The following is a 25008-nucleotide window of genomic DNA, read 5'->3' on the forward strand; positions in this document are numbered from 1 at the left end:
AGTTGGACTAGGTTAGGTACGTAAACAACGCGCGCCGGGCGCTTCAGTGCCGCTTCGAGGGGATTCAAAGATTGAATCTTTCGCGTACGCGCGCGCGCGTGTTTTTTTGGTAATTTTCCGTCTCTATTGGAAAGCGAAAAGGTGAATTAATCACTTATTTATACTATAAGACGCGAAATTTGGTAGAAAGGTTGTTATTTATTTGGTGCATCTCTTGTCAAACTTTTCCCCTCATTTCAAACTTTTATTCCGTTGCAGATGCAGTACAAGCAATCCGGCTTCTCCAGACACAACGGTCGATGGAAAATTCATCTTATCCACAATTTTATAGCTAATAGGCAGGTATGTTACATTAAAATATAAGTTTCAATCGCCAGTTTGACAGATAAATAATTTTGTGGAACAATTTTTAATACATATATATATATATATATATATATATATATATATATATATATATATATTTCAAAAGCTAAAATTATTCCATATAAAAGTATGCTTCTTTTTTCCTAAGTAATAGAGGGGGGGGGGGTAAAAAAACAAAAATTACTCATAAATAATTTGCACAAATTAGAAAACAGATTCTGTGAAATAATGAAGTGAAATAATTAATCCAAATTTAAATGCTTATTCTTAATGTGAGAACCAAAATCAAAGCACATCTTTAGAATTATAGATTTATTTCTTCAATATACTTGAATATGCAAAAACTCGTTATGTTACAATTATAAGATACAGTATAATGTTGCATTACGATTATAAGATACATAATCACATTAAATGTTATGCAATTTACTTGATTGTTATACTTATAATGCGACTAGTATGTATACAATGTACAATATATTAAAAAAAACTCCTCTCTATATTTGCAACGTCTACTAAAGATTCGTCTCGTTGAGACATGTTTCGAGAAATTTTCCAGGCGCAAATTAATTTGTCAAAACAAATGACGCAAATGCCTGCTTGTAGTTAGCAATAATAAGCGACGCGCGCATATTTAATGTCTGATTGAACTTGCAAATTTTAAGTCGGTTTCGATGAGTTGGTAGTCCTTGGCTCGAAACGTGCTGATTGAAAGCCACCCGCGAGTTATATTCGTTTAGCAAAACCACGTTTTCGCGGGTTGCTCGTATAGTCAGAAATCGGCGCGTAAGCTGGTACTGTGAATCATAAGTGAATTAGGTACACGGTATATTGCACGCGCAAAAATCGCGATTCAGAAATATTGCACTTACAAATTAGTCGGCCCGGTGTAAGGGGGCGGATTTGGGCGAATGTATGGATTGCAACGTTCGCCGGAGATTCTGAAAAATGACATTTATTATAATCACGTGCGTCCAGGTAAGATTTGGATCGCCAACAAGTGTATAAAAGACAAAATAGAGATGATCTATTGATATCTTTAAAACATTTTTGACGTTCTTTTTAAATGTCTTTTTAAAAAAAAAATTTGTATTTTTATGACTTAAATTATCCGAAACATTCTGTTTTTTTTTTATTCGCGCGATATATAATTTTTTAACGTATTTGGTTTTTGCGTAATATATTTGCATTTAATTAAAGAGTAAAGAGTATTTATAAAGACTAAAGAGATTCATTCTTTATATTTGTAAAGAATAAAGAGATTCATTCTTTATGCGAATGTCGTTGATTTATTTTTTAGTTTTTTTTTTTACTGGAAATAATTACAACGTTATATATTACTATAGCACGTGTACTCGTACGTTTGATTAATGAGTTTGTCTGCGAATTATGCACGCGCATTGTTTCTTTTCCTAGGAAATGATGTCCTGCTAAGCTATAGAAACTGCTAATCGCAACAACACGATAATTTGATTTTTTTTTTACATCTCTAAAAACTGAATCTAATCTCCGGAGAGAGAAGTTCTGGTGCAAAAAGAATAGGATATAAATCATCATCATAAATTGATTATCGATTCTTTACGACCGTCAGATTTCCAGAGATTAAAAGAAAATATGATAATTCATGTAAAAATGATTCTTTTTACAATGTCAAAAATTAATTTAAATTTGTCGAAATTATATTTTTTGATCTGCGATCTAAATTTCTACCTTGGACTTCGCGACAGAGAATCATTCGGACTCGATGGTTGAGCTGACAGAGATTTCAAAGTGCCTCTCTCCGACATGGCATATTGTACCATTTGTATTCCGTTGTTTCCAACTCCTTCTACTGGTGTAGCTTCTCGCTTTTCGCTGCAAAAATAAGAATATGGCTTTATTAAAACAGGATTTTATTTAAATTCAGAAGGCCATTAATACAATACTTCACAATTCGAATTTATTATTCGCGTTTATTTGACGCGATAAAAATACCATTAGGAATTTATGAATAAAATTAAAATCCAATCTTGATCGAAAACTTATTGATCAGCTAGATAATTTTTTATCGTCATATAACACATTACAAAAATGTTACTAATCTTCAAAACAACTTTTAAAAGAAGTTCGTAAATTCCAATATCATTAAATTTAAATGATAGTTTGTTATATGATAAACATGCAGAGAGAGAGAGAGAGAGACACGATAAATTAAAAAAGCTTAATATATGAGGAAATTAATCAGAAATAAATATATTCATTTAAACTAATTAAAATGAGAAAACCAATTAGTTTTTTTATCAGTTTGTCATATACTATGATTCACACGCACTAAACAAAATTAATAGTTTTAGTGATGTTGCAACAATTAGTATCCAATAAAAATCTCAAATAAATTATTTACCAAATTGTAAACATACCTAACGGGTTGTTCCTTTATAAGGAAAATATTAAAGAGTTCGTCAAAATATTCATCTGACTCTGGATCTGTCCTAAGAAAATAAGATATAAATATCTACGTTTTTTCGTCGAATATTTTTAAAAATAATTACTGACTAATGCAAACACTCGAGTGATTTAACATTAACATTTGCGTCAATCATAAATTATAGTAATACCTAGATTATACATAATGTAAACTATATAAATATTCTTAAAAAACATGACTTATAACTAGATAATAGTATATTACTCTTTTTTAATGACCGACATTTTAATTATCATTTACGTCAGAATAATCTCGCTTGCAAACTTCGAAGACAAAAACATACACAAGTCGTAGTAAAAAAATGAAGAAAAAAATTGCAGATATTTAGAAATGGAAAAATTTAAACAAGTCTTTAAACAGGTTTTTATAAATAACATCTATATCTGACGTTCATTTGCTATTAAAATAACGTTAAATTGCTAATCTGTATTTCGCAGTAAATTATCTAGACATTTAATCGGCTATATAATATTCCAATCATTCTCATCGACGGTGAGAAAATATTACAATAAAATGTCATTTTAATTCAAAAAGTTGCTTCAAAATTTTCGCCAATGTTTGTATAATATTAATAATTAAAAATTAAAGAAAATGTATATAATATTAATATAATATTAACATATTATAATAATTAAAATTTATATGATATTAATATAATATTGACATATTATAATAATTAAAATTTATATAACATTAATATAATATTAATATATTATAATAATTAATATTTATATAATATTAATATAATATTAACATATTATCAATATAATGAAATTTTGGCATAATGCGCTAAAGATCTGTGAAATTTCAAACAGGAAGAATACATAGAAGATATGTATCATTTAATTAAATTCTCATCGCAACCTGACGTTCATATGTTATATCATAAAATAGGAAGAAAATCGATAGAACGTGATTAAACGAAGAGCTGGAAGAGGGGTAAAACCCGTTTATCGCCCAATTATGAGAAAGACCTTCCGTTGCGCGACAAACTTTTACGTTTCCATCCGAAAGAGAAGTGGATTCTTTTTTTTTTTTGCGGTCTGCCGCAACCGCCAGAAATTTTTAATGAGTCATATCGCGTCTATGACGCGCGCGAGTCCTGTTCCTGTTTGCGCAGCGCTCCTATTATCAACCGCGTGATTACCTTGATCGCTCTCGCGTGGATCACGACACGGTTCGTCGGGAGCCCTTGGGGGAGAACACGAGCAGCGATCGCTGGACACGAACCCGGAACGTGAAAATAAACGCGCACGCTCTCTCCTCGATTGTAACTTCAATGAATCCCGATTTCTCTCCCCTCTCCCCTCCCCCTCCCCCTTCCCTTCCCTTCCTCGCGCGAAATGAACACGGCTACGTCAGTGTTGCGTCAATCGTCGTCACGTGTAACACGACGTAATTGGCTTATTATCGCGACGCGCCAATGAAAATTGTTACGCCCCACATATGTACTTGAAGACACGCACTCCAGCGTGCGACGTGCGAGTGCGCTTTGTGGACAGGGTCGTCTTCTCTTTTGCAAACGCGCCCGACCCGATTAAAATTCCGCTGTATTCCACTTAATCGCGCGTCTCCATTTATGGCCACGGAATTGAATCCGAGTTGGAATTTTCAGCGACGATGCACGATTTCGATAGGAGAAAGGCCAATATCGAAATCTTTATTACCATAGATTAAACATAGAACTGGCATTGAAATGTAAAATCACTCAAAATTATGTTTTTATAATATAAATTATATATGAAATTTATATATAAAATTTATATATAATTTTATATATATAAATTTTATATAAAAAAATTATATATAAATTATTTATAAAAATATATAAGTAATATATAAATATATAAATAAATAAGTATATAAAAGTATATATAAGTATATAAAAATATATAAGTAATATATAAATATATAAAAGTTTTATTATAAACGTATTGTCTCAGAGATGTTACATATTAAGAAGCGTGATTTTACAATTAACTTGCAGACGGATACTGAGAGTTTAAACGAAATATACGTTACAACTATAGACAAACTATCAGAAAAACACAATAATAAATAACATACTCGTCGGGGTATATAAGACATTATCTCGACCTATACGAGATTAATGTCTGTCATCCTCGATACTTTAGATCTTTGTTGTAAAAATGTTTTACTGTATTTTCGATTTCGGTACGTTATAAAGTTAAGTTTTCATTTTCATTATTTTTCCTACATCTTGTGCTCGGTTTGTTGAATTCGTGTTTTATTTAACATTCACTGTCAAGGATCTGGACATCAACCAGGATATCTTTCAACTTTCCTTGTCGAACAACGAGGGATAAATTGAAGAGATATTTGAAGATGAATCAATGGACTAGGACCGAAATTAGCTTAAAATTCAGGCTTGGATGTTACATACATGCATCAGTTTTCAGTAATATTTTATATTGCCAGATAACGGTTTTTTGTCCTTCTTTTTTCTTTTTTCTGTACTTCTTGACCGTTCTTATAACATTGTATGGACCGAACTATAATAGATGTAACTTTTGGAATTTTTTAATATTCTCTTTGTGTTGAAGATGGTTCAAAGGAAGAACCGAAACGTTCACAAATATTATTGAATTGTATTAAATTGTATTAACACACCTAATAACTCGTGTCTGCTCGTAAATGCCTTTTACTCCTGTCTTAATTTATTGTAAAAATATATAAATTGTATAAAAATAATTCTATAGAAATGTTGTATTATGATTGATAATTTATTTTACCAAACATTTGATAAATATTACGTTTAATAACAGATATACTTGTGATGAGCAAAATAAATTCATAATTATTTTCTTGACGTACCTCGCGTATATTGATGCTGTTTATAAATTGCTCAAGAGTTTTAATTCGCATTATGAAAAATATTGACATTAAACGATTAGATTAGATGCGATTTCGCGTGTCATTCTCAAATATACATTATCATTGTAAGATTCGGAAAGTTTTTGATAAATATTTACAATAAATACTGATATTCCTTGACGCAGAATGCCTAATTTAATAGATTAATCAATGTTATTGAAAATTACGTATATTGTACATACATTACGTATATTGTACTATCGCGTGCAAAGCGTTTCGCTGATAAAGCAATAAAAAAGACGTTTGCAAAAAAACTTATTAAATTATTCATTTGAATTTTAATTAATCATCATTTGAATCATCATTTGAATCATCATTTGAAAATCATAAGCCATAATATTATAAACAATTAATTTGATAATATATTTAGTAATTTTGTAGCATGATTTCAGACAAATCAAATGATCGTCTTTAATAATTTACGTACATACATCTTATACAGCCACAAAATTAAGAAAAAAATACTTTAATTCAATCGCTTTCTCATCAGTGTCAAGCAAAATTTGTAGTTTCATGATGGCACTTACATGATAACTTTGCAAAGTGGCTTTTATAGCCGTTGTAAACATTATTTCCGGTCAGTTCACGCCTTTTAGTGGTAGACGGCTTTTATGACCAGTAATTGAAGCGTACAGCTGATATAGCGTTACATCATTTTGTGAACTTGTAGATATCATTAGAAAAAATAAAATACTTATTACTGTATGCTATCAAGAATAAAAATAATTTTTCTACTAATACGTTAAAGTGATATATCCTCACACAATACACATATCTAAAACATCTTTCAAATATCTTTTAACTTCTTGTTTTGTGTGTTTATAAAAATATATATCAAGTAATATAATCAAATTTTGTCATAATTATTCTTTTATCTATCCCGCAATTGTTTATCGTCTAAACAAATTTTTACTCAAATAGAGAAAGAAGAAAGTTATAAGAATCAAACAACGCAATAATTGGAGCGCTATTCTTGAGATTTTAATTATTATTTTTAAGAAAATCAATTATTTTACAAACGTTTCGATCTAATTCATAACAGTATAATAACGTTTGTAAAATAATATTGACTTTCTTAAAAATAATAATTAAAGTCTCAAGAATAATATTCCAATTACTGCGTTGTTAATCTTTATAGCTTCTTTTTTATCTATTTGATTTGATCTTTGCAAACTTTTATATTTTTTATTTTTTATATTAAAATTTTAATCGTCCATATACACAGTAAAAAATTGTGCGTCCATATGTTAAAATTTTCTTGTGTTACCACGTTGATTGGTACTTCAATGTAAAATTAACACACAACCTATATGTTATTATTTTTATAACGTTTTCATGTGTTACATTTATGTCAACTTCATAACTTAACACTTTGTATATGTCTCTTAGAAATGGAATATTATTTTCAATATTTTTAACATAATCATTTTAAACAATCAACATGTCTCAAAGTCAGTTTAACATTCTAAGAAAAGTTAAAGTGAATCTTCAAATAATCTTGAACTTTGACATGCAAAAATAACCAAATTTACTAAAATCAAATGTTTCTATTACAAATAATTTAAGTTAAAATAATTACTATTATATGTTAATGTCTTCAACATTTCTTACGAGTTATTATAACTATTTTTTCATGTAATTTCTAATTAATTTGTATATTATTTTTACATTACACTTAAAGTCACAATAACAAAAATAAATGTAAAGTATTGTGTCAATTATTTAACATTTTTAGTTTATCAATAAGTAACATACGACGAATGAGTTATTTTAATTTAAAATTTAGAGTGGACTTTCTGGGACATGTGAAAAATGTTATAATTAACATTTTATTTTTTACTGTATAATTGGAACAAGACTTTAACAAGGCTTCTTTTTTAAGTCAGAAGCTACATTAATGATTACTTGAAATCATTTGCCCAGTGAAAAATAATATGGAATTCATTTTTCCATAACACGTATTTTGCAAAATAACAGCGTTTCTTTTTCACGATAACACGTCGATTGGGTCGACGCGTTGGTCGCGACTATAGAACGAAAAAATCCAAAAGCAGAAGCGAGAATACAAAAGGCAGGCGGTGTTTACATGCGGGAGTAAAATTAGCACGCGGTGCACGGTCACCGATCGGCGGAAATCGGCGTCGATCGGCGACACGTCGTTCTATTTCCGCGCTTACCGATAAGCGATTCCGTTGCGTCACATCGATTTCGATCGCGTCACACATCATCTGACCGTTGATCGCGAGGCACCGATCACTCGCGGTCACTTACCCGTTCGTCGTACATATACACGCAAGCAAGCACGTACGCACGTATGCATGCATGCATGCCACGCGTTAGTTAGTTAACATATGTGTGCACACGCGCGGTGTGAAAGAGACCAAGTGTGCGAATGATAGGTAGCATAGTAAGAGTGAGAGAGAAAGAGAGAGAGAGAGAGAGAGAGAGAGAGATCAACTGTTACGATTTCGCGCTGTCATCGTCGTGACTAGACATGGCCATTTGAAAAGAAAGGTATTGCGCCTTTTTTTAAATACATAACATCAGATATCATGAAGAATCCGGCTAGACACTAGCAATATTATGATGTATACATGTCGTATCGTCGTCAAAAAATTAATGTAAAATTTGCATTGACTCCTTTTTCTTTTTCTATTATTTTTTCGTTCTTTCTATTTTCCTTTGATTCTTTCTCTTCTCGGTTCTTATTTTCTACTCCTCATCACAGACCATTATTGATATTACTGGTACAGCTAATTGAGATAATTATTAAACAAAACGCCGATAAAAATGATTGCTGCATTCTCGAGAATATATACTTGAAAATATTGCAGTTAGACAGCTATTTCGACAATTTATAATAGCCTACCGTGAAATAATTGAAATGGTAATTGAGAAAAAAAAGGCGTGCATAAGAAAGAAAATTTCAAATCGAAAATATTATAAGCAAGAATATCACCTTTTACGACATTATCAATTTAATTGCCGTTAATGATCGGAACCCAAACAGGTTTGACGCTCGACGAACTAAAATAGTCGTGTTTTCTTTTACCAGTTAAAAAAACATATTTATACGCGTCACAAACATGACGCACGCAAATTGTTCATAATAAGATCATGTTTAAATCGGTATTATATCACATGGTATTATATACAAGAATCACCTATCGATATCTATAGTCGCTCGCAACCGGTTATTTATATCGTATAAATGAGCTATATACATTGCATCCCGACGACTATGTAATTTTAATCTTTTTACCGCCTCTAGAAAGACCAGGGATGGGAAAGTTACTTTTTAAAAGTAACTCGTTACCGTTACTCGTTACCGAGTAAAAAAAGTAACTGTTATTTTTAAAAGTAACTCGTTACTGTTATTAGTTACTTATTTTTAAAAGTAACTAGTTACCGTTACCGTTACTTCAAAAGTAACGATTCGTTACTTTTCCCGTTACTTTTAATGTTAAAACAAGATAGAATTAAATAAAAAATTTACTTTGGTAATATTTTTTATTAAAATATTAATATAAAAGCAACAAATTCTTTATTTTAAATTTACAAAACCGTAAAAAATTTAAAAAGATATAGTTTTTAAAGCATTTAACATGTAACTTCACATGTAAATAAAAAAATTTTAATTTCCATTAAATTTATAAATACAGCTAAATTTGCATTCTTTTTGTGCTCTCGTCCGATATTACGTCAAACTTAAAAGCTGGCCAATCACATCCATTCCTCAGAAGAATGAAATAACTGTGATTGACCAATGGTGTCATTAATCGCTCCAGAGGTGTCTGTGAAGCTGGCACGACAATCTACGAATTTCAAAAAAATACTAAGAGTTCTGATAGCACTTTTCATAGTTCTACAGTTCCTGATAAAAATTAAAGAGTTTCGCATTCCTTATATTAAAAAATCGAAATCGAAAAAATGTCGTGCTAACTTCGCGAATCTAGCACGACACTCTTCCCTCCAAAGTACCAAACGCGTTGAATATTTTTTTAGCAAGAGTTCCCGATAGTTCTGCTATAGTTCAGCCTATATATGTAATTTCAGATCGATATTCCAAAAATTAATAATTTTTTATGAACTTTTAATGTTCTTGACCAGCATGACATTTAGTGAAAATGTGTCGTGCTAATAATTTTCCGTATTTTTAATGGCAGTTCTGGACGGTTCTATAAAAGTTCTATCCTTTAGAAACATTTTTACGCAGAGTTCCGACCGTTTACTATTTTATAAATAATTATTTAAAAAATCTCTCTGCTTGAAAAATGTTTCTAAAGAATAGAACTTTTATAGAACTGTCCAGAACTGCCGTTAAAACTACGGAAAATCATCAGCACGACACATTTTTACTAAGTGTTGTGCTGGACGAGGACATTAAAAATTCATAAAAAATTATTAATTATTGAAATATCAGCCTGAAATTGCATATATAGGCTGAACTATAGCAGAATTATTGAGAACTCTTGCTAAAAATAATAATATTCAACGCGTTTTGGTTCTTTAGAGGGAAGAGTGTCGTGCTAGATTTGCGAAGTTAGCACGACATTCTTTCGATTTCGATTTTTTAATATAAGGAATGCGAAACTCTTTAATTTTTATCAGGAACTGTAGAACTATGAAAAGTGAACTCTTCGTATTCTATCAGAACTCTTAGTATTTTTTTGAAATTCGTAGATTGTCGTGTCAGCTTCACAGACACCTCTCAAAGCAATAAATTTCATCCGAAATATTATCGAATTTTATATGAATGTCGGTCGATGACTAACAATTGAATATGACAGAAATACGATGTCATAAGTATTTTCAAAATATGAAAAGTAACGGTAAAAGTAACTGTTAAATTCGTTATCGTTACTAAAAAAATGTAACTACGTTATCGTTACAGTTACAGAAAAAAAAATGTAACGCCGTTACCAGTCCGTTATCAAAAAAAAGTAACTATAACGGTAACGGCGTTACAAGTAACGCGTTACTTCCCAACCCTGAGAAAGACACATTGTTCGCCTCTTTGTCGCGACTCATTACTCGCAAATTAGCCGACCTTGAATGCCGGTTTTTATTTGCCTTGAGCTGCAAATAGAGAAAACTGGAACGTGATAATATATATGGCAAAATAAACAGCTCCTAATCTTTTCATATACGTATATGTAAAAAAATGCTGAAAAATATCATGCGTGCAAATTTTGTCTAAATAAAAAATTGCACCATTTTTCCGACGAAAACTTTGATTGAGTGTCTCTATTTCAAGTATTAAAATTTCTAACGATTAAACATTAAAAATTGTCCAAATTACTTTTGTTTTTGTCTCGTATAATATTTACTTAACTTTAAATTTTCGTTTGAAATATTTTCCGGTAATAGTCGACCTTGTATGCGAAACCTGTATATAATCGTATAACAATCATTTTTGCATCTCATATGTGTATTATATAATGACCGATGTAATTATACACGTCACAAAGGCTTCCGTCCGCATATATCGAAATCAACTTTATATTCGCGTAAATTTTTTGTTTACTCCTCTTTCCGCTCCTTCGCGAATGTCATTTATATCTGTACGGTCTTATCCTTTTTTTTTTTTTTTACCAATGTGACATGCAACAGGTATGTTTCATCTGCGATTTCTTCGCGATATTCTGCAAATCAAGGAGAACTACGATTCCCGTGTTTTTTTATTTTATCGTTAATTAGATTTATATTTATAAGTATGTATCATCCATTTTATATTTATAAGTATGAATCATCTATTTTTGCGTATATAATATTATGTTATTATACATATAATTATTATATAATTATTATATAATTATTATATAATTTTTTTTTATACCTAATTTATGATTTATTTATTTGCTTTATTATTATCGTAAAATTGTTTATCGGGATACATTTACTTTATGCGATCTTTGCACTCGTTAAAACTTTTCGCTGACGATTTAAAAATCAACGTTTTACGCTATTTCTACCTGTCTAGTCAGACTCTGACTTGTGTATTCTTCGTTTTCATTATGCGTCACGCGCAGCAAATGCAACACGCATATTTTTCAAATTTATTTATCGAGCATTCGTGATTTTAAGCGTTTCGATCGTGCCGATAGACGTATCAGATATTACTTCTACTTATGAATGAAATGACACATGTAATAATAATAAATAAAGACACAACAGCTTCCTACTTCCTGCTGTCGTTAAATGAATTCCATTAAATACTGAGATTTCATCGGAATTAATATATATCGCACACAGAAAAAAAATAAGTGTCAAATCAAAACTTATATACTTAAACTAACGCGTTTCATTGGTTCGTATATACGCAACAATTTATAATCTTCTTAGAAGAATTTAATAATTTTAAATTTCAACAATATTATAGTCTTATTTTAATATTGTAATTGTCATCTCAAGAATATATAATTATTTAATTCTATTTTAAGAAAATTATAATCTTTGATTTAAAAATGTTATTTTCTATCTAACATTGTTTCTTTTCCATTCAAGAAAATTAAATCTTAATTCATAAGAATATATTTTTTTTTATTGAATTATATAAAATGGCTTCATTCAAGTAAGCAATTATTCAAGCAATTATATTTTTCCTTAATTAATATTATTTTTCCTTAAGTAAAACAAGAATGTCCTTTTTTCTGTGCAGACACCCAAACAATAGCTTTTGTAAACGCAATCAAATTGAAATTCTTCAATGTTTTTATCCTGCTGCAACATGATTGTTTCAGCAGGTTATGCATGCATTTCCTCGCAAATTACGAAGTACTCAGATGTAATCTTAATTTACGCTCAATATAAATGCTAAACAGGAAATAATGTTATGTTGGTAATTATCCATACGCAACTACAGATAAGAAATAAAGATACCCTTGAGAGAGATACGTATGACGTCAGAGCGTTAAAATTGACTGGATACGATCAAAGAGAAGTGGAAGTAAAACATTGAATATGAAAAGTAAAATGATGAAATCTACATTAAACGAAAAGAAAAAAAAAGAGACATAAAATACGTCAGCGTGTTGGTCTTCATAAAAGATATAGGAATGTGCGAATTAAAAATAACTTCCGGAATGCAGATGGCCATCGCGTTAAAGTAGCTCCGACTGGTTCGCCTCCGGCAAGATATGATGAACAAGCGCTTACATTTTCTCGTGATGCAGACAGAAGGCGGTGCTGAGCAAGGCCCCTAGCACGAGGAACAGGATAACCGGTATGAAAATTGTGGTGACGATTTCCTTGAAGTAGCTCCTCGTGGGTACGCTGGCTTTCGTCAAACGAGCCCAACGCCATTCCGTGTGCTCCGAGATTCCTGACGAAGGGAGTCCTACGACGCTAGGACCTCGCCGAGCGCTCTCGTGTTGCAGACTCTGCTGGTCCTCCTCTAGCTAGAGAAAGTAACTGTCGTCTCAACCATCACTAACAATGAAGAAAATATCATAAAATGTTGGAGGCAGTGCGCGATTTTCAGATGCGGATTGCGATATCTTGCGCAAGATCATCAAATGTCATGGGAATCAATCGATTATGATGAGTCTGCGGAATCAGCATTTGCGTAAATTAAGGATGTTGGCGCGATGATTGAAAAAATAGCTTGAGAAATACACAATGACGATAGATGGTAGAATAAAAGCTGCATTGTCATCGTCGATGTACTTGGAGACGTGCCGAATTCGCCTGAGAAGATAGATATATCAAATGCTCGTGTACACTGATATACACATATGATAACATGTTGTGTCATGAGTGCGTAATTTTTTGGAAGGCAAATAATACAAGTGAGCGTTGCAAATTATGTAATAGGCGGAGTCTTCAGATTCTTTAGGTCTTCACTGATGAAGAGACACTCTTCTCTGGTTTATTATAACGTGACATAACAAATGAGAAAATATTGTAGCGCAGTTTGATCAATTAACTTACTAATCTGAAGGAGCACCAATCCAATCTGAATTCAGCCTCTCGGAAGAGAATTTCCACGCTGGTTCTCTTGAAGTCTCTGGGACACGATGGCATTTTCCAAAGTGGCTTCACTTCCTCCTGCAATTCGTTCAATTCTTGCGAGAACGGTATCGTGCTGCCCAATCTCACGACGACTCTGAAACAAGAAAGCTGCATTTTATTCTGTCCTTCGTATCCTCAGGACGACAACGAAGGACTATTAGGAGGTGTAATTATAACGAGATGTGAAATACGTCGACGAGCATCGGTCAAGCCAAAATTCACAGGCATCAAAGAGCTATCGCTCGTTTTATTACGAACAAACTTTGATTCTCAAACAATCAGACGAATCATATTGCGATATTCGCTCTACACAGTACGTATTTGCGTCATTCCCGTCAAGGATTCTTTTAAGTAGCACGCGTGGGACTTTTGCCCGTAGCATGCATTAACAATTAAATGCAGCGAGCGCACGCGAACAATTACTCCTCGTAAATTATTAACGCTGTCGATATAAATTAATATCGTTATTCCAGGAGAATTATTATTAATCGTCGCTTTCTTGCCAGTTTTCGGAAATATTTTATTCCAAACATGATCTATCCCGGTCTTGCTTACCCAAGGAAAATCGTGATTATGGCTAATCATATTTTAATGATTTTATTCTCATCTTTTTTAATTGTTATTGAATGAATCTAAACCGTAATTTTGCTGAATATATTCTGCTAATTGTGATAGACGATTACATAATTAATATTTCATAATACTGAGCTTTCTTGCGTGCAAATAATTTAAAATTAATATTCCTCGCAAATAATGTCGATCGAATAACAGCCCTCGAGGCTAATTTTATTACGAATAATTAGTTGATTTTACGCGAATATTAATCCATCATTTACAAGGTTCACCTAATCAATTAATATATAAAAAAGATTAATACCTATTTGCTATACATTTATATATAACTTTTGTTTCTATCGAAAAAGTCATTTCTTTTTCATAATTACTGGAAACGTAGCACAGTCAGATTCAAATTAAAAATAAAATTTGTATCTATTTTCAAATTTTATCTTGAAATTATACTTTGAAATAGTACGTGACTTTCCAATAATATATTATACGTTTGTACTCGAAAATTTACATTGATAAACGGACGGCGAAGGCAACATCCAATGAGATCCCGACGATCTTGCAATCGTTACTCCCGGTTTTTATGCTGATACGCGGCATTGATACGGTGCACTGATACGTATCGAGTGCACGAGGTGGCTCCTTAGGCGCGGCCTTATCACTTGTGGAAACAAGTCCCCGCCAGTCAGTCAGCTAAATGTCCCGAGCGTGACGAGAATGTCGCATTTATGTTGGGAATAATTGCCGCTGGCACTGTCGGTGGTGTCATCGTACTTCGCGCGACGCAATAAGTCTAAAAGTGACAACCGACGCGTGCAATCAATCAGCGTAATCGATTTATCTCGATCGCGAGGGAGATTAATCGTCTCGCTATCGTAGACGCGACTTCGAGTCTTCGCTCGGTTAAGGTAACACCTTCAAAATTTCATCCGAGAGACGATAAAGGGTTAGTCTGGCCACCAAACAAGTGCTTAAGTGTTCCTTATTTTTTTTTTTTTTATCTATTTTTAACAAATCAAAATCAAGAAGTGCACGCGGGTTTACGGTATCGATCGATTGATCTCATCACTCGTGGGCGTAACGAGGTTTCGAGCTTTCGCTTGATCGCACATCTGAGGTGATACACGTGCTTAAACGCCACTTCGACGTTGATGAGACGTACAGTGCACCGGTGATACGTTGGTGATTCACGTGAGCGACATGCGTGGGTGTCACGCCGAGGCGTGAAAGAAGGTAACTTCGATTGCCCGAATCTGTCGAGCTCTATACAACACAAAACATTGCAGTAATATTGCAATGTTGCTGCAATGTTACCGCAATATTAATAATATTGCTGCAATATTGCAAATGTTGCTGCAACGTTACTGCAATGTTACAACAATATTAATAATATTGCTGCAATATTGCAATGTTGCTGCAATGTTACAACAATATTAATAATATTGCTGCAATATTGCAATGTTGCTGCAATGTTACAACAATATTAATAATATTGTTGCAATATTGCAATGTTGCTGTAATGTTACAACAATATTAATAATATTGCTGCAATATTGCAAATGTTGCTGCAATGTTACAACAATATTAATAATATTGCTGCAATATTGCAACGTTACTGCAATGTTACAACAATATTAATAATATTGCTGCAATATTACAATGTTGCTGCAATGTTACAACAATATTAATAATATTGCTGCAATATTGCAATGTTGCTGCAATGTTACAACAATACATAATAATATTGCTGCAATATTGCAATGTTGCTGTAATGTTGCAACAATATTAATAATATTGCTGCAATATTGCAAATGTTGCTGCAATGTTACAACAATATTAATAATATTGCTGCAATATTGCAATGTTGCTGCAATGTTACAACAATATTAATAATATTGCTACAATATTCTGTGCTGTATGGGACGTGTACATGTATTGCGTGTTATTGGAACAATAGCGATAATTCGTAGTAGCGGATATTCTCGACTCTGTTACCGTTGCCAGCAGACACGATGTGTCGGGAATGCATTCGCGTTACAGATGTAAAGTCTCCATGAGACGTTTCAGCGAGGGAGAATAAAGGTTTTTATCCGGACATGTAGAGCATCGCGCAAAAAAGGAGACCATGCGTCACGAATAAAATTAAAAGAGAAAAAGCATTTCTCGCAATGTTATATATTATTATTATTATATATTATGTTATATATTCTCCTTGTTTTTTTTTTATTATTATCGATGAAATATAGTCCGGGAATAATTTGTTATATTCTGAATATGAATATCTCTTATATAATAATAAAATTATTTTTAAATTCAACGCTGTAGAAGAGAAAATAATTTATTTCCTGGTTTATTTGTAAAAAAATTATCTCGCGCGTTTCTCATGAGGATTGATGATTCGATTTTAAATTACACGCGATGAATCAGGTGTACGATGAATCAGAATCATCGGGAGCAACAAGTGTTATCTCGAAAAGGATAATTAAAACATTAAAACGTATTTATTTAATATTAATAATCGGCCTTCTGTTTTCTTTGTAAAAGATCGTGATGTTTTCAATCTCGTTGGATTTAAGGCACGTCACGGCTTAAATATAAATTTCAGCTGCTTCATAATGAATCGATATCTCGTTGCGAAACTCTTTGTCCCGAGATGTTTGTCCAAACACGAGTCTATACATCGGGAATATATAATGCGTATCTTCCTTCTCTTTTTCGCCCGGCTATCCCGTCGTGTGCAACAACGATTTCACAATTTGAATTTCTTTTGATGCGACACGCGCAAATACGTTGCTTTTATGTCACATGTTGTTACACCGGAAGGAAGTCCGCCCACGCCGCGCCGCGTTTCAATAACATCAACACCGCGTACGACTCGTCTCGCTCGTTCTGCGTACGCGACGAAATCATTTTCCTCCGCGATTTCGCGTAAACAAGCGTAAAGATGGGTGGAATTCAAATCTCGAGATTTCGCAACGTTGGTCGAAATTAAATTATTACGGGAAAAAGATGTGCTTTACACTTATGTAAACGCGATTTTAATTTTTTTTTCTTTTTTTATAAATTACATTCGTCGCAATTATCCGTGTACGAGCTTTCCTTATTTTCTTCCAATTTTTTATCTTTTCGATAACGCATAAATCTCGTTGAAAAAAATAATAATCGTTGCCTGTATCGATAATACGCGGTACAATCATCGATTATAGAAAATCCGCATCATTCAGAGACGTATTTTCCTGCGAAAAGTGTGACTGCCATGAAAGCGAATCGCGTTATCAATGTACGTGTCCATGATAAATTGTGATCAATGATCCGTGGAATCAGAATCTTGGGAAAGTACAATCCTAATCGGAAAGTCCGCAGGGCTTGAAATCCAAAGTTTATTCCCGAGAAATGCGAATAACAGTATCGTCACTCAATCCCAGATTCTATGAGAAACTACGGTTATTTTTACATGAGAAAACAATGTCTTTGTCCATGGATCATAGAACGTGGAAGAAGACGCGTAATAAACATCACGATTTAATCGCGATGATGTAACCAGCAAGAATTTGAAATTACAATTCAAGATGGTTTGCGCAAAATTCTTTAGCCTGTTGATTGTTATGTAAAGAAGAGCTCTGGAATTTTATATTAACATGTATTGTATGTAACATCATGAGTTGACGTAACAAAACGCTATGACTTTGCTTTACGATTCTCTTGAAAATGAATTTAATAAATTGTAATTATTTGGAAAATGGAGTACCTTGTAATGTATTTAGTGCGTAACGAATAGGGGATATTGGACGAAAGTATGAGAAAAATAATAACAGACAGTACACAGTAAAAAATAAAATATTAATTATAAATGTTAATTATAACATTTTTCACATGTCTCAGAAAATTCACTCTAAATTTTAAATTAAAATGACTCATTCGTCGTATGTTACTTATTGACAAACTAAAAATGTTAAATAATTGACACGATACTTTACATTTATTTTTTGTTATTGTGACTTTAAGTGTAATGTAAAAATAACATACAAATTAATTAAAAATTACATTAAAAAATAGTTACCATAATTCGTAAGAAATGTTGAGGACATTAACATATAATAGTAATTATTTTAACTTAAATTATTTGTAATAGAAACATTTGATTTTAGTAAATTTGATTATTTTATATGTCAAAGTTGAAGATTATTTGAAGATTCACTTTAACTTTTCTTAGAATGTTAAACTGACTTTGAGACATGTTGATTGTTTAAAATGATTATGTTAAAAATACTCAAAATAATATATTTCTAAGAGACATATACAAAGTGTTAAGTTGTGAAGTTGATATAAATGTAACACATGAAAACGTTATAAAAATAATAATCATATCAGTTGTATGTTAATGTTGAAGCATTAATTAAAACGTGGTAACACAAGAAAATTTTAACATATGGACGCATAATTTTTTACTGTGTAACTGTGGTGACTCACTCTTCTAATGAATCTCATTTCTCAAAGTTTCTCGGCCGCAATTTGATTAAACATATCCAGCCTCCGATAAGAGAACGTACCTTCTTCCCGTCGGACGCATAAACGATAGCGCACATACATAGGAAGTAGCAATATAATATTATTTTAAAAACAACTATGCGTCGCGGATGCACGTCACAAAGTTGTTGATCGGACGATTAGTACGTCAGCGATATCAGAGAAACTGCTTGATCTTGTTCTGACAACATCATTCTATTTGTAATTTTAATTTACATCAACTGTATGAAAATCAACCAATTATTTCAGTGAAACGATTAGAAAAGAAATCGTGAAGAAAAACTAACTAGCTTATTAATTTTTTTATTTCTTCAATCATACTCTTTAATATATTTATTACGACTTGGTGGTCGCGAATATTACTTGACAATTAATGATTAAAAATATTTTGTAGATCGAAAGAGACGAAAATCATAGGGGTTTAAGGGTTGAATTGGGTCTGATAATCTCGAAAACGTGACTCACCCTTCACCTTCGCTGGGTCTAAGAGGTAAACGAGCTCCGAGCTCAATCGCAGACGCCAAAAAGGTCACGTACAGATCCGCAGCGCCTTTCCACAACTTTTTCCTGCAATCAAAACGAGTGGAACGCGTTTATCGCGCCGATGTAATTATCGAATTACCGCATATATATATTACGTATGTCATTATCAAAAAATTCCCTTGTCTCGTCTCGAGGAAGGAAACGATAAATGACGTTCGCTATCGCTATCAAGGACATTGAAACGGGGAGAATTGAATTATGTCGCTTAATGTGACAGACCTAAATATGTCGAGGAGTTTCTCGGTGCGATTGCGATCGAACATGTCCTCCACGTTGAGGTTGTCGATTTTCAGGTGCACCTCGTACTTTGTCAGATTCTCTCTCTCGAGTACGTTCATATCGAGCACCTTGTAGCGAGTTTCATAGGTGTGCTTATTCAGTCCCACAATTTCCAGCTGTAATTATCGTTGTAGTTACATAACATCGTCAATCGCGATATAGCTGATAATATAATCTGCTGATTGTTTATCACCTGAAAGTACTTTTGATCTTTGGGCGCTACGCCGTATAAAAAACCGTGATGATCCTTCTTACTGTAAGTGTAATGTATCCATGATGGAAGATCGGGGGCGTCCCGCAAAGAAGGCTGATATGAAAATTGGTCGGAGTGTCCTGAAATAAAATGACATGGATTATAAACGTTCGACGTATTTGCGTCAGAAAATGTCAGGCTAATTATGTAAGCATGAGAAGCAATAAGGAAAGAATAAAAAGGAAATTTAAAAGAATTTTAATGTATGAATATTTATGTAAATTATATATGGATAAAAAGTAAAGGTAGGAAAGATAAGAAAAAGCTATAATAAAAATTTATCATAAAGAAGATATTTAGAAGACAGTAGAATAAAATTAATGTATGACAACAATCTTTAACGTTAATAAAAAAATATAACTAAAAATAGCAAAATAAAAAAAAATACATGAGTAATGTCTGTTCAAATATCCAAATATAAATCATCGCGATATAGAATCTCTAAAATCTGTCTAAGATCCTTTTACTTCTTTTGAAATGATTAATAGATTTAAGTTTGAGAATAAGAAATGGATTTTTTTTCATGCGAATATGAAAAGAGCCTCGTTTAATTCAGGAAATATAACGTTATCTTTGCGAAACCGCGATAACTTTAATGGCTTGTTTCGTGTATCGCTGAAATTGAAGGCGCTGAATTAGAAAGTACCACGGTATGCGACAATGTTGCCTCTAAAGTTAACGCAACAACAATCTAGCAAGTAATCACTATTCGTAACATGTCAAGAATGACGTATGAAAACTCGAAGTTTATTTCGTAACGTGAAATGGATTATCCACGTGGAATAATTGTAGTTACTTGATATTACATATTTTTCATTTTTAGAAAGCTTATCCAAACATTTAATATTTTTGATTTTAATTCCCATAAAAGACTGTAAGTCGGAAAAACTGTAAAAAAAATATCAATTTCTATATCAAATTCTATACGAATTGTAAAAAATATTATTCTATGAAAATGTTTTCTTTCAAGATCGCATTTTTGTCTGTAAATAATCTTTATTGCATAATATTAATGCATGTGGGTAGACGCAAAAATCTTTCGTTTCTCTCTGATAAATGTATCAAGAAGATAAAATTCAGACGTGTAATTAAATACTACGTAATCAAGAATTAAAATTATCTTTGCAGGGAAAAATCAAAGAGAGGAGAGAATCTTTAATTATTATTAAAATTATTATAAAATTCGAAGAGAAAGCAATATTCAAATTTTTTAAAATCTCAGAATTTTTTTAAATTGACGACAACATACTTATACCAAGAAAGAAATAAACTAATACAACTTAATATTTTTTTTTTCTTTCTTATTTTTATTATTTTTCCATTTGTATCAAGGATTCTTTGATATCGAGAGTCTATAAAGCTATTAATTAAGATACTGGAGAACCGTAAGATACTTTTGACGGCTAAAGGAAGCTAGAATAAGCCAAATATATGTCTTTTACCATCTGCACTCCAGTCGAAAATCTCCGGTCTGATAGGAATGACAAAGACCTCCGTCATTAGAATGCTCTCGGTGGCGACGAAGGCCACCAACGTCGGTAGTAATATTACGCTCGGATGCATGATCGTGCTGGAAAGTGTCAACGGGCGATGCCGGTAATAAAAAGATTGATGACACGATCACGTAGACAATAAAAACTTGTAGCGTTTTCGATTCGGCGATCGAAATCGCCTCGAGCAAATTTTAATTTTCGCGAATTCGTGTAGAATAAATACATCAAAGAATAACTATTATATTCGGTTAGGAATAGGAAGTTTATTAAACGTTAACATACGTATAATTATATTCCATAAAAAAAAAAATTAATAATTTAATTGTCAAGAAACAGGACATATATTTTTTCATTTTTTTTCACTGAAGATGGTCCAAAAAATGAACTGAAACGATAATTAAAAAATAATTTTCATAAAAAAACAATTAATTTGAGTCTCAATTATTCCTGTTAGCTCTCATTAGCTCTTATCTTATTTAAATTTATTTATTTTTAATTATTACATATTTACGTATTAAAATAATTATTTGCTGATGTTACCAATCATTCACATTAGGAGCGTGCAATTTGTCTTTATAATAATATTCGAAAAAAGAATTTGTATTCCTTAGTTGAAATTCAGAATAAAGAAATCGGTTAGAAAATCGGAAATATCTAACATTCGTCTTTTGTACGCATATCAAACGCGTTTCTTCGTGAAACGTGACATCTCTCTGAAATTATATTTATACGAAAACGCTACCAGCTTTCTTAAAAATGACGTGAGCTGCATAAAAGATGCGATTTACGGTCTCGTTCAGAGCGATTTTCAGCGAAACTCGTACACGATACATCGATGTCTGTTTGAATCAATGTTGTGATTCATGTACGATCGCATAAAATGCAAAAACCGTGACGCATCCTTTGGTTTTACAATTACTGTGCTCGCATTCAGCGGACACGCGGAACGAAATACGCATAAAAAAGTACGCATCATTCTTGACCGGAACGCACTGCTCTATGTATCGGTTATTTCCGACAATTTTTGCAGGGGTTCAACATTAGTACTACTCAGACGCGACAACGAAGGCTTTTGTTTTCGACTATACAAAGCCCAGTCTTTCTGTAATGAGTCGTAACAACAGCCTTTTGAATCACGTTGGAACTTTGCTCGCATCTTTCTCTCTTTATATCATGCATCATGTGTCTCTTATTCAATTATTTTATTATAAAATAGAATCTAGAACGATAAAAATACATATAAAGCGAAGAGTGTATAAGTTTGAAAAATTTTCTCAAGAATTTAGAAAATATCAAAATCGTTAGTGATTTTTTGTACAAGTTAGTTTATTTTTCTCATAATAAATTAAATAGATACAGAGATAAATTTTCTTTCAAAGAAGGCAAGATAGCATAGCACATCTTTGATAAATAAACAATTTTTATAGTGCTTATATTAAAATAATTTTTAGTTTAAAAAAATATACAGATTTAAATTTACAAAATTACAAAGTAATTTTTTTTTCTAACGCTAACTCGCTCATGATACGTTATTAGTCGTATTCTTGCTCATGATACGTTAATAGCCATAGATTTGCTCATGATATATTATTAGCTTTCAAATAATCATACTAGGAAACCTTGTAATTTACGTTCTGGATATATATTTCAGACAACGATATAAAAATATAACAAACTATATTTACGATACATTTTCTTGACTTACTGCTTCTCTTTTTCAAACACAATATTAACATACACAGTAAAAAATAAAATGTTAATTATAACATTTTTCACATGTCCTAGAAAGTCCACTCTAAATTTTAAATTAAAACTCATTCGTCGTATGTTACTTATTGACAAATTAAAAATGTTAAATAATTGACACAATACTTTACATTTATTTTTGTTATTGTGACTTTAAGTGTAATGTAAAAATAACATACAAATTAATTAGAAATTATATGAAAAAATAGTTACAATAACTCGTAAGAAATGTTGAAGACATTAACACATAATAGTGATTATTTTAACTTAAATTATTTGTAATAGAAACATTTGATTTTAGTAAATTTGGTTATTTTTGCAAGTCAAAGTTCAAAATTATTTTTGAAAATTCACTTTAACTTTTCTTAAAATGTTAAACTGACTTTGAGACATGTTGATTGTTTAAAATGATTATGTTAAACATATTCAAAATAATATTTCATTTCTAAGAGACATATATAAAGTGTTAAGTTGTGAAGTTGACATAAATGTAACACATGAAAACGTTATAAAAATAATAACATATAGATTGTATGTTAATGTTACATTGAAGCATTAATCAAAACGTGGTAACACAAGAAAATTTTAACATATGGACGCATAATTTTTTACTGTGTACATATAATCTATTAAACGTTTCAAAGGTTCACTGATTTTTGCACATTGTAGAATAGACAAATTGCGAAAAAAAATACTGTACAAAATTCCAAATACAATGCAATTGAAATTATTGAAAGACTCGTGATTTTCCTTTGAGATTTTACGTTCTACCGCAACAATTGTGACATACGATGTGTGTTGAAAACCACTGATAATTTGAAAAAATTTGAAACGGACTCGGGAAGAGATACAATCACCGAATGTGTAGCAACTACGCGAACAATAAACCTAAAAAGAGATCTCTAAGATCAGATGCAGCTCAAGTCAGCGTCGCGATATTTCTGGCTGTGTCGCTTTAATTTCCCAGCGGGTCGCGAAACGCCAGCGACGCGGTATCGATTATCGAAGGCCCGGATTTCCCTCTCCCTCCCTCTTTCTCTCTTTCTCTCGTCTCCAAAATCTACCTTCGGCGAATCTTACTTCGAAAAAACCCACTCGACTGACGCGTCGCGCCTGCAAAATCTGCTGATTATTCTCCGACGTCACATCCTCGCCCTCGTTGACGTTGTCGTCGGTCGCGCGTGCGTTTCTATTACGCACTTACGCACACATCCGTCTACCCGAAGATACGCACACGTGCCGAAACTCACGGAAACCGGGACCGTCTGTCGGCGATGCAGACGATACCCGCCGACCGGGTCAATGCGATGCGCATTGAGGTGCAAAACGGCGGGACAAAAAGCGCCGACGCGACGAGACAACCGGAGCACCCGTTCACGGACACAATTAGACGGCGGGCGGCTTAGAAATTTGCACTGGCACAATTCGAGGGTGATCGGCGACGACGATACGTCGCGACCGAACGGGATGTTACGTCCGGGGATCGACGTTGTCGCGGGAGAGAGAGGAAGAAAAAAAGCCCGAGAGGAGCATAAGCTCTTCGGTTCACATGCGCAGCTGTAACATCGCTTCCGACTACACGCGCCGTCTTCAGGGCCGGCGATATTGTTTCTCGAGTCCCGGAACATGGTCTCAATTAATGTCATAAACAATGTCGATATCGGTGACATTTGATAGTACGGTGTCCGAAATATTCAATTCAAATTCGTTTGATCGATCATGCACCCAATATTTCGTTATATTTCGGATAAGAAAAATGATATGATGCCAATATAACATAATATGACAAAATATAATTAACATATGAATAAAAATATGAATAATTAATATAATAATATAATATAATATTAATATAATAT

General features: G+C 32.4%; 2 protein-coding genes across 9 annotated transcripts in view; one reads left to right on the plus strand and one right to left on the minus strand.

Annotated features, from left to right (window-relative positions):
- Positions 1-9: 9 nt before the first annotated feature.
- 5ptasei (inositol polyphosphate-5-phosphatase A) overlaps positions 10-25008 on the plus strand; it is a 46440-nt gene continuing 21441 nt past the window's right edge. For all 3 annotated transcript variants that reach the window (XM_083103425.1, XM_083103414.1, XM_083103404.1), the window contains exons 1-2: positions 10-141; positions 259-342. In XM_083103425.1, coding sequence (XP_082959551.1) covers positions 259-342 — 84 coding nt within the window. In that variant the 5' untranslated portion in view covers positions 10-141. The remainder of the gene's footprint in view (positions 142-258; positions 343-25008) is intronic.
- On the minus strand, positions 664-24671 carry Scgalpha (sarcoglycan alpha). Of its 6 annotated transcripts, none has more exons than XM_083103450.1 (11): positions 24230-24671; positions 21353-21480; positions 19851-19990; positions 19598-19773; positions 19301-19402; positions 13661-13835; positions 12887-13128; positions 2766-2837; positions 2077-2220; positions 1239-1307; positions 664-1163 (listed from the first exon to the last, which is right to left on the minus strand). In XM_083103450.1, exons 2-11 carry the CDS (start codon positions 21471-21473, stop codon positions 1139-1141), a joined length of 1266 nt encoding a protein of 421 aa, XP_082959576.1. In that variant the 5' UTR covers positions 21474-21480; positions 24230-24671; the 3' UTR covers positions 664-1138. The 6 variants fall into 6 exon arrangements, with proteins under 6 accessions (XP_082959576.1, XP_082959597.1, XP_082959591.1 ...); XM_083103471.1 differs by having other exon boundaries at positions 24214-24671; XM_083103465.1 differs by lacking the exon at positions 24230-24671 and adding an exon at positions 23940-24163.

This window comes from Camponotus vicinus, unplaced genomic scaffold (genome assembly GCF_025532165.1).
Source record: "Camponotus vicinus isolate PSW18456_S1 unplaced genomic scaffold, iyCamVici1.0 SCAF_1, whole genome shotgun sequence".
NCBI lineage: Eukaryota > Metazoa > Arthropoda > Insecta > Hymenoptera > Formicidae > Camponotus > Camponotus vicinus.